The 18,209-nt window shown below is 39.6% G+C and overlaps 1 protein-coding gene across 1 annotated transcript; it reads right to left on the reverse strand.

The window, feature by feature from the left end:
- Positions 1 to 9,705: 9,705 nt before the first annotated feature.
- LOC125550738 (serine carboxypeptidase-like 19) lies at positions 9,706 to 17,928 on the reverse strand. The gene is made up of 13 exons (XM_048713814.2): positions 17,547 to 17,928; positions 17,258 to 17,403; positions 16,951 to 17,150; positions 13,363 to 13,465; positions 13,242 to 13,279; positions 12,912 to 13,016; positions 12,709 to 12,792; positions 12,366 to 12,518; positions 11,368 to 11,439; positions 11,152 to 11,273; positions 10,818 to 10,931; positions 10,656 to 10,701; positions 9,706 to 9,944 (listed from the first exon to the last, which is right to left on the reverse strand). Exons 1-13 carry the CDS (start codon positions 17,732 to 17,734, stop codon positions 9,861 to 9,863), a joined length of 1,455 nt encoding a protein of 484 aa, XP_048569771.1. The 5' UTR covers positions 17,735 to 17,928; the 3' UTR covers positions 9,706 to 9,860.
- Positions 17,929 to 18,209: the final 281 nt, after the last annotated feature.

Raw genomic sequence — 18,209 nt, forward strand, 5'->3', positions numbered from 1 at the left:
ATACCTTGACAAAGTTTTGAAGAAGTTCAAAATGGATCAAGCAAAGAAAGGATTCTTGCCTGTGTTACAAGGTGTGAAGTTGAGCAAGACTCAAAACCCGACCACGGCAGAAGATAGAAAGAGAATGGAAGTCATTCCCTATGCCTCAGCCATATGTTCTATAAAGTATGCCATGCTGTGTACCAGATCTATTGTATACCTTACACTGATTTTGGCAAGGGAGTACAATAGTGATCTAGGAGTAGATCACTGGACAGCGGTCAAAATTATCCTTAGTGGAATAAGGATATGTTTCTCGATTATGGACATGACAAAAAGGTTCGCCGTAAAGGGTTACGTCGATGCAAATTTTGACACTGATCTAGATGACTCTAAGTCTCAATCTGGATACATATTGGAAGTGGGAGCAATTAGCTATAGTAGCTCCGTGCAGAGCATTGTTGACATAGAAATTTGCAAAATACATACGGATCTGAATATGGCAGACCCGTTGACTAAACTTCTCTCATAGGCAAAACATGATCACACCTTAGTACTCCTTGGGTGTTAATCACATAGCGATGTGAACTAGATTATTGACTCTAGTAAACCCTTTGAGTGTTGGTCACATAATGATGTGAACTATTGGTGTTAAATCACATGGCAATGTGAACTAGATTATTGACTCTAGTGCAAGTGAGAGACTGAAGGAAATATGCCCTAGAGGCAATAATAAAGTTATTATTTATTTCCTTATTTCATGATAAATGTTTATTATTCATGCTAGAATTGTATTAACCGGAAACATAATACATGTGTGAATACATAGACAAACAGAGTGTCACTAGTATACCTCTACTTGACTAGCTCGTTAATCAAAGATGGTTATGTTTCCTAACCATAGACAAATAGTTGTTATTTGATTAACGGGATCACATCATTAGGAGAATGATGTGATTGACTTGACCCATTCCGTTAACTTAGCACTCGATCGTTTAGTATGTTGCTATTGCTTTCTTCATGACTTATACATGTTCCTATGACTATGAGATTATGCAACTCCCGTTTGCCGGAGGAACACTTTGTGTGCTACCAAACGTCACAACGTAACTGGGTGATTATAAAGGAGCTGTACAGGTGTCTCCAAAGGTACATGTTGGGTTGGCGTATTTCGAGATTAGGATTTATCACTCTAATTGTCGGAGAGGTATCTCTGGGCCCTCTCGGTAATGCACATCACATAAGCCTTGCAAGCATTACAACTAATGAGTTAGTTGCGAGATGATGTATTATGGAACGAGTAAAGAGACTTGCCGGTAACGAGATTGAACTAGGTATTGAGATACCGACGATCGAATCTCGGGAAAATAACATACCGATGACAAAGGGAACAACGTATGTTGTTATGCGGTCTGACCGATAAAGATCTTCGTAGAATATGTAGGAGCCAATATGAGCATCCAGGTTCCGCTATTGGTTATTGACCGGAGACGTGTCTCGGTCATGTCTACATTGTTCTCGAACCCGTAGGGTCCGCACGCTTAAGGTTTCTATGATAGTTATATTATGAGTTTATGAGTTTTGATGTACCGAAGGAGTTTAGAATCACAGATGAGATCGGGGACATGACGAGGAGTCTCGAAATGGTCGAGACGTAAAGATCGATATATTGGACGACTATATTCGGACATCGAAAAGGTTCTGAATGGTTCGGGTATTTTTCGGAGTACCGGGGAGTTACGGGAATACGGGGGAAGAAGTATATGGGCCTTATTGGGCTTTAGGGGAGAGGAAGAGGCAGGCCGCGCGCGCCCCCCTCCCCCATTGACTAGTCCGAATTGGACTAGGGGGAGGGGCTGCGCCCCCTCCTTCCTTCTCTTCCCTCTTTCCCTTCCTTGTCTCCTACTCCTACTACTTGGAAGGACTCCTAGTTGGACTAGGAAAGGGGGAATCCTACTCCCGGTGGGAGTAGGACTCCCCTAGGGCGTGCCATAGAGAGGGACGGCCCTCCCCTCCTCCACTCCTTTATATACGGGGGCAGGGGGCACCCCATAGACACAACAATTGATCATTGATCTCTTAGCCGTGTGCGGTGCCCCCTTCCACCATAATCCTCGATAATATTGTAGCGATGCTTAGGCGAAGCCCTGCGACGGTAGAACATCAAGAACGTCACCACGCCGTCGTGCTGACGGAACTCTTCCCCGACACTTTGCTGGATCGGAGTCCGGGGATCGTCATCAAGCTGAACGTGTGCTAGAACTCGGAGGTGCCGTAGTTTCGGTGCTTGATCGGTCGGGCCGTGAAGACGTACGACTACATCAACCGTGTTGTGCTAACGCTTCCGCTTCCGGTCTACGAGGGTACGTAGACAACACTCTCCCCTCTCGTTGCTATGCATCACCATGATCTTGCGTGTGCATAGGAAATTTTTGAAATTACTACGTTTCCCAACAGATTATGCTATGAATGATCATTGTCATAAATATAAATATTGCAATTTGATCATTGACCAAGTGTAATTTGCACCACACCACACTTATCTGCTTGGAGACATGCCATTAGTAAACCTATGGCCCGGGGTCTATTTTCCATTATTGAAAACATCAAAAAAAATATTATTCTTTATTGTACCATTTATGTATTTTATCTATCTATCAGTTGCTACCATGTTGTGCAATTTACCCTTGTAATTAGCAGGACAATAAACTTGACAACCTTCTTGAAACATTGGGGGCAATAGTGTTTTGTGTTTTATGAACATTTACACATGACTTTACTCCCTCTAGTTCGATAAACCTTAGTTCTCAAGTCAAGAGAAATACTTATTGCTAGGTTACTTTTCTTTTACAGTTACGGGTTACTCAACCACTCTTACAAGAGAGCAAGTAGTGAAGTAATGCAATAGCCGCACGTCATGATGCTTTTATGGAGAGTAGCGAGGTGGGCGACAAGGAGACGTCGATGACCTTGTGAGGAATCAACTAGGAGGCGAGAACTAGCAGGGCTAGAGGCGAGGCCAATTCCTATTTGGCGCCCGCTACACTTATAGGCAAAAGGGAATGTATCTGGTGCAGCCGCATTTGTGGTGCTGCCGGTGCACCGGATGCCATAGAGTATTTTAAAAGTTCTGAAAAAAAATCTAGCACGTTAACACAACATCAATGTATGATTTCACAAAATTTAGTGTAAAATTTTGAAATATTTTTTGAGATACAAAAATGACAAATTTGACGTCAGTGTGATAACGGGCCAAATCTGAAGCCCAAGTTATGTTATGTACTATTCAGTGTTGAATTTGCCGTTTTCGTTTTTCGAGTTATAATTCAAATTTTGACTTGAAATTTTGTGACAACCTACATTGATATTGTGTGAGTGTGCTAAATTTTTTTCAGAATTTTTTAAACATTTTAAAAGCATGATGTGAGTTCGGTGCACCGGTAGCACCACAAGCTCCCGTGCACCAGATATGTTCCCATAGGCAAAATGACAAATGGCGCACACCCCTAGCATGTACACATGTTTCCTAAGTGAGCCAACTCATCATGGTAGCAGTTTTACACAACAACTCTATTTCTTTCTACGTTTTTTCTCTAGGTGTTTCCATCGGTTATTGTTCGGGTTTCCTTCGTTTTTGTTTTCTTTTTCTGCTCTCTTTTTTATTCTCGTTTAACATTTTTCCGAACTGATGATTGTTTTCACAATCAACTTATTCAGATGCGCGAACGTTTTTCCAAATTCATGAACTTTTTTCAAATCCGTGAGTTTTTTCCCCAAATTTAAGTACTTTTTTCAAATGCATGGTTTCAAATTGATGAACTTTTGTTCAAATCCATGATTTTTTGTCTTCATTAATGAATTTAAAAAAAAATGTGAATTTTTTTCAAATCCGTGATTTTATTTTGCAAAGCATGGATTTTGTTTGCATAATCATGATTTTTCATACATGAACCTTTTCAAATATGTGTATTTTTTCAATTAAGGAGCATTTTTTGAATTTCTGAATTTTTTTAGGTTTCTTTACTCTTTTAAAATTCATGAATATTTTCAAATTTGTGAACTCTTTTCAAATTCGTGAACTATTTTTCAGATTCGCAAAGTTTTTTAAAAAATGGGAAAATTTTCAAAGTAGTGAACTTTTTTAAATTCATGAACTCATGAAGTTTTTTAAAATCCGTAAGGTATTTTCAAATTTACGATTGTATTTCACACTAATGAATATTTTTCAATTGTGTAAACATCTTTTCTTCATATTTCTGAATTTTTGTGAACCGGTAAACAACCTGGTTAATGGTGAATGGCCATGGTCAACAGTCAATGGTGGTGAATGGCCATGGTCAACCAGCGAGCTGGATCGAGCGACCTAAGCGAGATAGAGTTCTGGATAGATTTCTATTTTGCTAAAGTGAATGGTCCTGTGTTGTAGCTACGGGCCGGCCCTTAGGGCATGTACAGTACATAGTCTCAAGGTAATGCCCTATATACCATGTAGGATCGGATATGACGTAAAATAGGTTCGGATAGGGAAACGAGATCCTCTCCAGGAGGCGGATGCTTGAAGAGAAAAAGTGTGATCTGGTGACAAAAGCTGAAAGGTTGAGTAAAAAGTAGAGATGCATGTGTACTAGAGTTTTTATTTTCTATTTCTTAATGAGGCCCACTAATAATAGCTTGCATTGAAAAGAAAAAAATATAAATGCCTCAAATTATTTTTTGTCATGGGGCATATGTATCCATATGCCACCACTGTATATGCCCTTAGCACTCATTTAAAAGAAAAGGACTAGGCCAGCTTCTACTTCGTGTAAACTACTAGGCGTGACCTAGTTGAGGGTACAAGAGCCGGGTTGTATTGGTTTTCCTGAGTTTTTCTATTTTTGTTTTATCTTCCTTCATTTCTTTCTTTGTTTTCACTTTTTTTCTGTTTTTTCTTTTTTATGTTTTATTCAGTTTTCTCTGGTTTTTTAGTTTTCTTTTTTTCCTTAGGTTTTTTATTTTGGTTTTTCATTGTTTCTTTCATTTTTATCGGTTTCCGTACCTTTTTTGTCTTACTTTGTTTCTTTTAGTTTTGTTTCTACATTTTCTTATATGTCAAGTACATTTTTCTAGTACATGTTTAACACTTTTCCAATATAAATTTAACATTTTTAATACAACATCAACATTTTTTCTATACATATTATTCTTTAAGATTTTTCGAATCCTTGATTAAAATTTTCCAAATACAAGATTAAAATTTCTTTTAACACATATTCAACATTTTTTATACATTTTTAAATGCTTGATTAACATTTTTCAAATAAAAGAATAAAAAATTAATACATGGTGAATATTTTTTTCTATACACATTTAATATTTTCCAAATCCTTGATTAACATTTTTGAAATACTAGTTCAACATTTTTTCAAATGCTTGATTAACATTTATATGTGCATGATCAATTTTTCATCATTTTTTAATACATGGTCAAGATTTTTTCTATACACATTTAACATTTTTCAAATGCTTGATTAAAAAAATTCAAATACATGTTCAAAAAATTTCAAATGGTTGATTAACATTTTTTATGTGATCATTTTTTTCATACACATTATTTTTTTGTATAAAATTTTCATATAGACAATAAACATTTTCTCTATATGTATTTAACATTTTTCAGATGCTTGGTCAACATTTTTTCAAATGTTTTTGTAGTGTTTTGTGCAATATATATATATATATATATATATATATATATATATATATATAACCGAAAATCTACAAAAAGGAAAAAAAAAACAAGATTGTGGCATCCCGCGTGTTTGGCCGGCCCATCTCGCTCTCCACTTCAGCGAACATTCCCTAGGTCTCGATAGTGGTGCTCGAAGCGCCGTATAGGAGCGAATCGACTACACAAGCCAGATCAATCAATTTATACCTACTAATAAAGGAAAAAGTATTTCTACCCAGGCTTGGTGTGAAAGGTTGCCGTACTTGTTCGCAATTTTTAGACTTCAAAAGGTATTTTTCACAAACTATTGAAAGCCTTCCGAGAATCGTTGGATCTGAGATCCAACGGCTCCTAGGAGCTCGTATCATGGGAGCATCTAAGGCTCCGTATCACCTGATACTCTCCCATTTCTACCCGTCTATCATAATTTTTTACAGAAAACCTCCTACAGTTTTTGAAACCAACTCGTGATCCTTTTCTAAGTGAGACTAGCTTTTTGGTAGACAACGCCTTGATATTTCGGTTAATCAACTAGTAGTATTGTTTGAAATGATTCCATAAAACTTTTGGTTTTTTGCAGAATCCCCGCCCCACCCCAATGTTTTGGTTAATACCCGTATTCCACCCAGAAAATATTGTTTTTTGCAGATTAATATGCATTTTAACATATTTTTCATAGATTTAAACCCTAACATTAATTTTGACATGTTATATATAGAAATTGATTAGAAAATATGTATAATCTGAATATGATGATGTTACAGGTTAAACATTATTAAGATGTTATTTAGGGTCTAACCTTAATGAATAGTTCGAATGTTTCTTTAAATCATATTTTTCTAAACCCTAACTTCAATTTTAACATGTGATACACAAAATTGATTAAAAAATATATAGAATCTGAATATGATGTTATTTTATCAATTAAATATTTTTAAAATACTCTCTAGGGGCAAATTTAATCAATAGTGCACGATCATTCTTTCTTTCGTGCCGTAGCAAATCCGGGTTGAAAATGAACATGTTTATAAAACCAGATTGCAGGCAAGAAAACCATCTATAATTAGCTTTACATATTTGAAATAACCCATTCCACATATTCAAGAAAATCATTTTCTTTCATATGAATGACATCAGCTTTTTTGAAAAGAGTGAAAAAAACACATGTTTCACAGTGTTATGATTTCACTCGTATAAGAAAACACTCAATTAAAAAAATCAGTTACTTAAATGATTTCATTTATTTTAGAACACCATTTCACTCATAAGAAAAAGATTTCCACTCCTTTAAAAATGATTTCACTCATTTCAAGCACCAATTTCACTCATTCAAAAAAAATCACTCATTTTAAAACCTAGTTTCACTAATTCCAAAAAAAATGATATCACCCATTTCAATAACATATTTCACTAGAACATGTGTTGATTGTTGAAATTTAAAAGAAAAAACAATTTCACACACTAAAATAGATTGAGTGAACACGTGGATTGAAAGATTGAAATTCATATGTGTATGTAAATTATCCAAGATTAATCTTGTTCTAAACGTCTTGACGTTAGGAGTTCAAATATATAAAATTCAAACTGAATCATAGTTAAGAAGGTAAGAATGATTTTTTTAGCACAATACAGATGCTCATACATACACACATACCCACCCCTATGAACACCTTCAAGAGACTGAACCGGCACATCATCTTGAGATTAACGAGGTCGCCACATATGCCTTCCTAGTCGACGGGAACGTCTCCTCCCATCAAACGCACATCATCGGAATGTCTGAAATTAATCCAGAAATAATGCGAGCAACAGTTTTATGTTCAGGACTTATACTCTGATGGGTTAAGGATATCATTGTCCTCCAAATCATTCGATCACAGGTTTGTTCGTAGAAGATATTAATGATTGAAATTGTCAAATAGCACATAATAAATTTGTTAGAACGGTGTTGCAAAGACCGAACTCCATGAAGCTCTTTTCAAACAGTTTCAGAAAATTTCAACTTTTTTTTCTACAAATACATACACATATTCTTCAAGTATGTATAAAATTTTACCGACTAATTTGATTATTTGCATGCTACACAAAAATTACAAATATCTGCCCAAATATAACAAAGAAAATTCCATTTTAATATGAGTATGTCTTTTTTTTTTGTACATCACATGCGAATATATATATGGGGTGACGCTATACTAAGCGAGAGCGCAAACCTCTTATTCTACGCGCCGGTCACTAATTGCTCACAAAGCGCGCCGCTCAACCGTGCACTCCCACTTGTGCCTTAATCATCCGAGGGTAAAAAATAATAGCAAATATAGTAATGGATTTAATTTCATTACCACTCCCATGCACTCAACCGCCGTCTCGTGGCTCCACTCTAATCATATGAGGGTAAAACCATATAGGAAATATCGTAACGGATTTAATTTATGTTACCACTCCCGCGCTCTCACACCCGTCCCGTGGTTCTCGTTCCCTGATCATGTGAGGGTAAAAAAGTACAAAATATAGTAATTGTTTTACTTTCCATTATTGCTGCCATGCAGCCCACCTCCATTACATGGCTTTGTTCACTAATCATGGGAGGGTAAAGAGGAATAGCAAATATAGTAACGTATTCAAGTTCCATTACCAGTTCATTACTAGCTTCCTCTTGGTTACCATCGAGGGGCCATGCGAACTAGATCCCTTACCATGTTATATTAGCCCATTTACTATACCACGCCAAGTACTAGCTATTCACTCGTAGTAAAATCCCTTGCAAACACAATAATGAAATAAAAATGGTTACCTGATGGATGTACGAGGGGTAAAAGTTATGTGGAACATAGTAAAAGAGGAAAAAGAATTACCTCTCTCACTACTAGTAAAAGAGCCATCCAAAAAAAATTTGTATTATTATTTTCTAATGAATACAAGATGGTAATTGTGTTATGATGTTGGTCTGGGCCAAATACAATTAATTTGGAGTATCCAATAAATGTAGCAATCTGTAGTAATAAACCTTGTAATATGCAAGAGTATGTAGTCTTGTAAATCAAACTAATTTACGTCGCAGTGCTAATTGTTATTAAAAATATGAGTTTAATACTAGTAATTACTTACCTCACAAAAACAAAATACTCCCTCCGTCCGGGTGTATAAGTCATTCGCGTAGTTCTAGGTCATCGATTTAAGGAATTAAATATGTGTTATATGTCATGAAAAATATACCACTAGATTTCCACACGGATGTAGTTTCTAAATATATATTTTTTGTCACATATAATACATATTTAGATAGTTAAATTATCGACCTAGAACTACGCGAATAACTTATACACCGGGACGGAGGTAGTACTAGCAATTATTTTTTGCTAACTACTACAAATGCTCCATTTACTGTTCACATGAACGCATACCATAGTAACGCATCGTGTCTGCATTATTATAATTGGACCAGTATTACCACTAATTTTGACACGGACTAATGAATCATGTTTGTATTTCTATAATTAGACGTTTCTATCTTTTGTGACACGGAGCGGAGGGCACGCTAGTAATGCATCATAATTGTATTACTATGACTAGACCCAACTTTACCATCAACTGGTGGAGTGGCTGGATCGATTAGCCAAACCGGTTTACTTGGAGTTGGAGCAGGGGCACGCTCGCACGTTGGACCAGCGCGCAGAATAAGAAGTGTGCGCTCGGGCTCACTTTAGCAGTCCTCTCTCTCTCTCTCTCTCTCTCTCTCTCTCTCTATATATATATATATATATATATATATATATATTATATATATACATGAAATTTTGTACATGTATACTACAAATATATGTATACATGTATACTTTTTCAGATTTTTTGAAGGTGTAGAAAAAGTATTTTTGCTGGAAGAAAATAAAGAGCTCAATGGAATTCGGCCTCTGCAGGCACTTTTCGCATATTTTCACTACCCTTGCCGCTAGAATCTGGCTTCCGGTCAATCATAATTCCGTGGAGCCATGGCATGAAGCACCAGGATCGTGGAGTATAGCACTAACAATCTTTCTTGTGTTTGGCGGTTGCCACGAGTAGTTCATATATGCAATATACTCTACATCGTACTGTAGAAGAATTAACATCCTGGCACGATTCCTTTTATCCAAACATCAGGTTACAGGCATGTGGCAATCAGGCACATTAATCATAGCGACTCATGGGAAACCCAACGCGCGAACATAGCGAGGCATCTCTCTGGTTCGAACTCTGGTGCAGTGTGTCCGCCGTTCTATATTAAGAAAGTGGGTTAGGAGAGAGGTGTTAAAACAAACAAACAAACAAACAAATTCATATTTAGAAGTTACAGAAAATTTTAAAATTATCCCTCATGTACATGTAGTATGATCTACATCATGGTCTGCGGAAGTACCCTTTTTTTGGCAATCTATAATAGTGAATACTAGTACAACTATTATAGACCCACATATTGGTCTTTTCTTTTTGTATCCCTCAAATAAGCATACTTTTCTGTGAAATTTACATGTACTTAGTGGGAGTATATATATTTGTCGGAAAAGTTTTAATTTTCTTTAAACTTGAAAAGTTTAAATGTGTTCTTTGATTTCTATTTTTAGAAACAGGCTCCAAAGACATGGGCTCATTTAGCAATACTGGATTACTAATTTACTATACAATATTACCATTTACTACATGCTTAGTTGACGGAGCAAGGAACGGGGCAGGACCCATGCCAAACACTAGCTACAGCAAAGGAAGAAACAAAGCCTCACGACGGGCAGACTGGGGCTTGTCTCCCCCATTGTGGCATTAGAGGAATAGAGGTACAGTTCTTATGTTTTCAATGATATTCGAATTAGGATGGCAAGAAAGGAAGTCTTGAACGGTCCAATGACAATTCTTAATCCATATGGAAATAATTTTGTATATGTCAAACTCATGCGGTCTCAGAAACGGAAGGCAGAGATATACATCATGTTACCTTTACCGTAGCAAACGTCAGGTTATTTCTGTATGTTATGGTGAATCTGCAGACATTATATTTCAAATAAGTACACTTATCCAAAGCAATCTATATACTAGAATATAATACAACACCAATCATGGAACAATATTATACAACTTATCATATATAAGTTCTCACCCTGCGGACTGTCCATCTAGATGCCAGGCCCTCCATTCATCCACAATGGGGAAATTCAGTGATCGCACCCAAGACTGGGTACCCAGAAACGGTATAACAGAATCATGGTCTCCACTGAACAACAAAGATAGATGAGCTTATAAACCAAGTGGTCAGCTTGGTAAGCTATCAACAAAATTTTGCAATCAAAGATAGATGAGCTTATAACATGACAACTTGGAAAATCAGAGATGGAAATAAGAGCATCTCTTATTCTTTTTATGTAGCCTTCAGTTCAGCAAAACTGTGCCTGCCACAAGTAATATAAAGCAAACATTTATTATAAGATGTTTACCTATATACCAGTGCACGATAACCTTTTAACGTCATATTACGATGATACTTTATTGTGCTCTTGATGTCCAAAGAATAAGGTAGATCTCGTTCATGGCACCTCACCCATTCGTCCTTGCTCCCCTAATTAAATGGTATATAGAGTCAAACCAGAAAGGTAAAAAAAATGTAAATACCAAGATTAAATTTCTTCCCGAGGAGAAAATTATTAGCTTACCTTCTTGATCGCAAGGGCTTTCCTAGTGAGGTTGTTGTTAGCCCAAAAATATGATAGGTAATTACCATATGTCTGTAGATGGAAAAAAATGAACCTGATTTGAAAATAACTTTTGATGATGTAACAACATATTATACTTTTTTCGGACAAAGGGTGGATTTTATCGACTCAGAATGAAGCATCAAGATGATACAAACACAATGAGTACACATCCGGCCTCTGCATAGTTAGGATGCACACAGCCAATAACACACACACACACACAAACACACCAGCAAATAACAAAGTTATATAAGACCAAAGCTATGCGTAGGCGAGGGGGGGAAAAGCGATCAGATCCACGATCTTATACTTGCACCTAAGTAGATAACAACCGATAGATTTGCACATGTGTAGTGTAGTGAGAACATGAACATATCATAGCCGATGCATCTTTATAGTTGCACCTAAATATATCACAACATACTTTTGGTATTATATCTAAATATAATCCTTCCATAGATCTAGTGTGTTCTTATTTCTAATGGACAACAATCGACCAATGTTCATAACTGTACCTAAACATCACAGGACCATGGATATGGCAGACTTTGAATATTAATGTTTGACAAAGATATTCATAACCTTACACCTCATATACAGACTAATACAAACAATTGTCGTTTTCTATCAGTGTCAGAAAACGTCTTATATTATGAGACAGAGGGAGTACAACTTTAGTTCCTTGTAATAATTTGATATCATATACGACCAAACCGGTGGCTCAGTACAAATGACCGATAGTACTCCAAAAATACAAAGTTTAATTCTCTGTAATTATACCACATACTTATCACCAGCTAACACCACATACAAACTACCGACCAGATGGGTCACTTATAAACTTTAATGCAACATTTGATCTAAGAATCCGTTCGAATGGAACATCTGGTAATAATCAGGTCTTCATACAATTAATAAAAAAAAAGTCTTCGTACACTTAATTCAGGTTGACTTACTTGGCAACCCATTGAAGGACGAGGAGGTGGATGCTTAAGTACTCCTACTTCCTCCTTTAGGATCTTTCTTTCTGTACTCCCGTCGTTTGGTCCGGAAGACGCATAGACACACTTTTTATACAAAATGTGTGGATGTGAAATTTCATTCCACAGCTGCAGTGAAACGTCAATTAGTTGGTTGAAAGGAACATATTAATATGTCAACCAGAACCATATAGTAAGTTATTATACAGAGTCCAACACTGGGGAATGGCATACTCGAGACAGGGTATTTGTATCATTAATTTTCACTTGATTTGTATACAAAAGAAGAGGGAGAAAGTTCAAGTGGTTATATCCTTACTTGGTTGGACCTGTCCAAAACTTGAGCGCAGAGCGCATTCTTGGGGTTGCTATAATCTTCCCCTTGGCAGTGCTCCATTATCAACTAAAGATCAATCACATGCAACCACATGGAGACATAATTAACTAACCTCTTATGGGCGGAAGCAAACTACAGATCCGTAGGTGAGTGATAAGGTGTTGGAGGCATGTCTAATTAATCACCTCATACAACTGATCTGAAATTATGCCCATTCCATGAAGATATGGCACTCTTGATCCATAATCGATGTTGTATTCACCAGTAGCCGGGTTGCCGACCAGATAGCCCTGGTCAATTTTTTTATGACAAATACAAACTGTGTTCAGGTTGGGATTATGCAGCTAAAGTTGTTCGTGATATTTTCTAGATAAATGGAATATATTAATATTAAGAAGATCTTAATTACACCCGACCTCTGCATGAACACAATGTCAAAGAGCTAGTCAAGACATCAAGAATGCAAACAGCCAAATTATTACATAAGGAAATTACGCGGTGTGAATTTAGAGCACCTTAAGATTAATTAACGGCCTCACTCCAGCTTCAATATCTGAAAACAACATAGTAGTGTTCAAGTATGAATAAACATCTATCTTGCCAAAGGACCTTAAACAACTCACCAGTGCAACATACCTTCCGAGATCTTCTGTGCAAGAAATGGAACGATCTTTCCACCGGATGAGTCTCCTCCGACGTAGAAAGGATTTGAGAGGCAATCAGGATGCTCGGTGAACCACTGATTAAGAAGATAAACACAAAATTGTAACTAATCAATCAATTTAATCTATGTCCTCTGTCCTCTTGGAGTAAAAAATGTTCTTTGTCCTCTTTTTATGTATCCCTTGGGCAAATAGCAATATACTAGAAGGGTTGGGCGCGCTTTGCTGCGCCGTTAATGTTGTTGGGTTTCTTAAAAACATTACTCATTTTGTTTCAAAATATAAGATGTACTCCCTCCGTTCCTAAATATTTGTCTTTTTAGATATTTCAAATGGACTATCACATACGGATGTATATAGACATATTTTAGAGTATAGATTCGCTCATTTTGCTTCGTATGTAGTCACTTGTTGAAATCTCTAAAAAGACAAATATTTAGGAACGGAGGGAGTATTACATTTTTTTAAAGGCAAACCTTTTTAAGTTTGATCAAATGTGTAGAGTAATATATCAAAATTCATAATATCAAATCGGTATAATTAGATTCATCATGAAATGAATTTCTATATTTTTTGTTTAATATTGTGGATATTGACATTTTTGGCTCTGAACTTGGTCAAAGTTAAAGGAATTTGACTTTCCAAAAAATAATAGTGTTTTTTATATAGTTTGATGATTTGGTGAGCCTTTCTTGATGTGATTCTGTGTTATCCGCTAAGAAACCCATATTTATGTGGGAAATTCCTGCGTCGGTAGCTGCATGTACTATATTGGTGCTACAGTATCATTTTTATAGCCGGTTGCTGCTGATTGATTTGAAAAATGATTGGCTCCATAATTGAATACCTCAATCGAATTGAATAGCTTCAAAATTAGGGAACAATGCTGACTTAAAATAATTGAATGGGATAGCTCCTTGAGCAGTTGTTGACCCAGTCAAAACTGAGTTACTCAATTTAAATTGAAGACCTCAATTAATTGTGAGGTCTTAAAAATTTAAGAAGCATAGTGTATAGTATAAAGGAATTGAATGAGAGAGCTTTAAGAAATTGTTGACCCGACCAAAATCGGGTAACCCAATTTTAATTGGAGACCTCAATTGATTGTGAGTCCTTTAAAATTAGGAAGCTTAGTGTTATAGAGGATTTTCAAACAAAATGCCCTTTTCTCCCTATAGTTATTTGGGGCGCTTACTTTGCCCCATATTTTGGTTCGAATCACTTAATAACCCCTGGAAAAGAAGTTGAGGTCTACAAAACCTCTTAACCAAAGATTGTTGCTGACATGTCCGCGTTTGCATGAATAAGTGCCAAATAGCAGGGATTAGAATTGCGAATCAATATATAATCATTGAAAGAGGTCTCTATATATATGAGCGTTTGTGTCTGTACTGTGTTAAAATAAAGGCAGGAATTAGAATTGTCGTGTGCCCACGTGGGACGTGGCTTGGTTTACGAAAACGGATCCGGCTTGACTGCTCCCTCTCCATACTTCCATCTGTGCTCCCACCTCATCCTACGACTGTCTTTTTTTCTTTTTCTTTTCTAATCTAATTATCTCCCTTCCTGATTTTAAGTGGGTGGGGCCGGGCTTTATTTTGTTCCAATCAAATCAAGCCACGTATGCGGGAGCACGAATGGGCGCACAAGCGGGGAGCAGGCAAGTCTCGTCCTACGAAAACAGGCCATCTGTGCCACGTGAGTACATCGACGGGCATATTATGGGCCATTAGTGGACCCTTCCAAACAGTTAAACAGGCCTACTTAGGCTGGTTGTAATAGGGAGTATCATATAGTAGTATCATGCATATGATACTAGTGTATGATACTACCTCTAATGCATAGTATCATATATTAGTATCATGTAGTACTCTATGTATTGCCATGCATGACACAAAGTACTATAGCATTTATTATGATACGGTATCATAATATGATACTTCATCATCTCTTTCTTCATTTAATGCTACGACACCTCATCAAAATTGCCTAGTTAGCATACATGATACTAACTATGATACTACCATTACAATCAGCCTCATGATTTTTAGGGGGGCAGGGCCCCTCCCTTCCCCTTGATCCAATCAAGGATTGACAAGTCAAAACCAAGCACGTAAAACCACCATCGACGACGTCGCCTGCCGGTTTTTGATGTTTGTGCTCCCGGTCGTCTGCTTCCTCGCGTCTCGCATCCGTCTACCAAAGATGTTCCCCGCCACCACCGACGACGGCGAATCTGACGACCTCGCCCTATTACTACAACGCGACGTCATGTCCTATTACTCCACTCTGCCAGCCGCCGTCCATGTCGATGTGTTCCCTACGTTTGCTTCTGAAATGCGTTGTGGTGAACCGTGTTTTAGACGCGGCCCGCGGCGATGAACAAGGCTCTTAGGCGGGGCAGATTTGGGGATTTCTCTCTCAAGCAAGCTTTTATGTGGGGATTTCTCTCTCAGGCAAGCTTTTATGTAATTGAAGCCAGGATGGGAGTTTAAAGCAACTTCAATGGAACAACCCATTTCGTCCGCCGCCGTTCGTTTGGGTCGGCGCGGACAGAAAAGTCGGCCCAACACGCCGACCCAAACGGATGCACGTTTGCGTGGCGTCCGCCTGCCGATCCATTTCTGGCCCATTTTTAAGCCGGATTTGCATCGGCATAGACACAAGACGGATGCGCGCGCTCGTCCTCTTCCCTCCCCGGGCCCGCTGGTCGGTGGCACATTGGCCTCTTCCCATCGAACAACACACCCTCGCCCGCCTCCTTCGTTGCTGACGCCGCCGACCATTTTTTCTATAGATAAAGGATATCTAGATAGTTCTAGTATAGACATATAAAAGGAAAGATCAACTACTCGTCGTCACCCGACTCCGACTCGGTAATGTCCTCCTCTGACGTCTGAATGTAGGCGTCAACATACCGCTCATCTTCGGAGTTTCAGGACGACGCTTCTCCTAGCTTCATGTTCAATTGAGCGGCCTGCTTACGCGAACGCTTGTCCTCCCGATAGACGGTTCGCTCCGTCCTCCTTTGCTTGTAGAACTAGCGCGAACCAGATCTCGAAGGAGAAGCCGCTTCGCGGACTCCGTGAAAATCCAAAGCGCCCAGGCGACGAGGCTAGTGAGAGGGGAGGCGAGGCGAGTGGGCGGCAGACAGAGTGTGGAGGGAGCGCCTTCTTAACGCGCGCCGTGGCGCGCCAAAATCAGTGCGCGTTAGACCGATTTTGCCCCGCCCGCGCGCTGGAGCGTTAAAACCAGGGCCATGACATGGGCGCTGGCATGATCTATGGCTGCGGGCCTTTTTTTTTTAACTGAGCGCGGAGATGAAATGGGTCGGCGCGTTGGGCGCGCTGCCAACCCAAATGCAAAACTGAACGGACGCCGGATGGGCGGCCGACCCAAACAGACAAATGCGCCGTCCATTTGGGTCGGCTTGTTGGAGTTGCTCTTATCATTATCACTAGACACGAACCCATTTTATAGAACCGAGGCAGACCAACTTGCCGGAGCCGGAGAAGAAACTAGGATTCCGTGGAAGGAAAATGGACCGTTTTCCTTTGCGTACCTTGGTGAGAAACTTTTTGAGCTGCAGAGAAGAAGAGATTTCTCCAACATCATAGCCCCTTGGGTCCCGGGAGAAGGAGAACCCGGCGCCGACCGGTGAGTCCACGAACAGAATACTGGCAACTTTGGTCCATGCGTAGGGATGGTACCGCAGCCGTGGTATGGTGCCATTGTAGGGTTCTCCGACTAATTTCAACGGGCCTAGTACAAATGAAGTTGACTTTACTCAACCAAAACTCAGCAATCAGGCAGCTAGATCTAGAAGTGCCAGCCAAGACAGAAATAGTAAAGTCGGCTAGATCACTGACCTATCTCGAACAGCAGCGCGCTGAGGACGCTGCAGCGGTCGCCGCCGGTGATCCAGACGATGACCGGATCGCTCCGTGGGTCGCCCTCCGACTCGATGAAGTAGTAGAACAGCTCCGCGCCGTTCTGCTCGTCCACGGTCACGTACCTGCCATGGACAAGGAGCTTGTAAACGAGTGCACTTGCAGTGCAGGAGCGTCCGAGAACGTGCGTGCCTGACCGAGGAAGAACTTTGCTGGACCAGCCGTATGTTGCCCGGAAGTGTAGCATTTTTGACCGAGGAATACGTACCCGGTCTCGAGCCGGAAGGGGAGGGGTCCGTCGAAGCCTGGAAGGCTGGCGACGAGCGTCGGAGCCGCCTCGGCGGCGAGGAAGCGACAGCGGCGTGGCAGAGCGGAGAAGAAGCAGAGGAGGAAGATGAGCCGCCGCAGGGGGAGGAGGGCCATCGCCATGAGGGGCAAAGACACTTGCGCCTCCATGGTTTCCCGATGAAATTGAAACCTTGCTTGCTCGTTTCCCGATGAAATTGAAACCTTGCTTGCTCCCCCTGGCTGTTCGGGCCTCCGTCGGTTGCTCCAGCTGATCGCTGGCCGCTGAATTCCTTTAATACTGAGTAATAGTTAAAGTCTGGCAGCAGATCTACATCACGGATGAGATACAGACGTTGCGCGCCGCGTGGACCTCGTCCGTCTTTTCCAGCGTTATCCATGCGCGAGAGAGACAGCACGTCGTAGTACGCCTCCGCCCCCCGACACGCTGAGACGACGACACACACCCGGCCGGAGCAAACAGCACGTGCCGTCTTCTTGTGGACTGGGTACTACGTTCCTCAAAGCGGCGACGCCTGGCTTGTTCCGCCGTGGAGCAGGGCATGGTCCATGGTGTGTACGTGCCAGGACAAAGGACCCTTCACGATGAGTGGAGTACAGCCACATCAAATTTGTTGAAAGAGGC

The sequence above is a fragment of the Triticum urartu genome, chromosome 4A (genome assembly GCF_056163025.1).
Source record: "Triticum urartu cultivar PI428250 chromosome 4A, HENAU_Tu73, whole genome shotgun sequence".
Classification (NCBI taxonomy): Eukaryota; Viridiplantae; Streptophyta; class Magnoliopsida; order Poales; family Poaceae; genus Triticum; species Triticum urartu.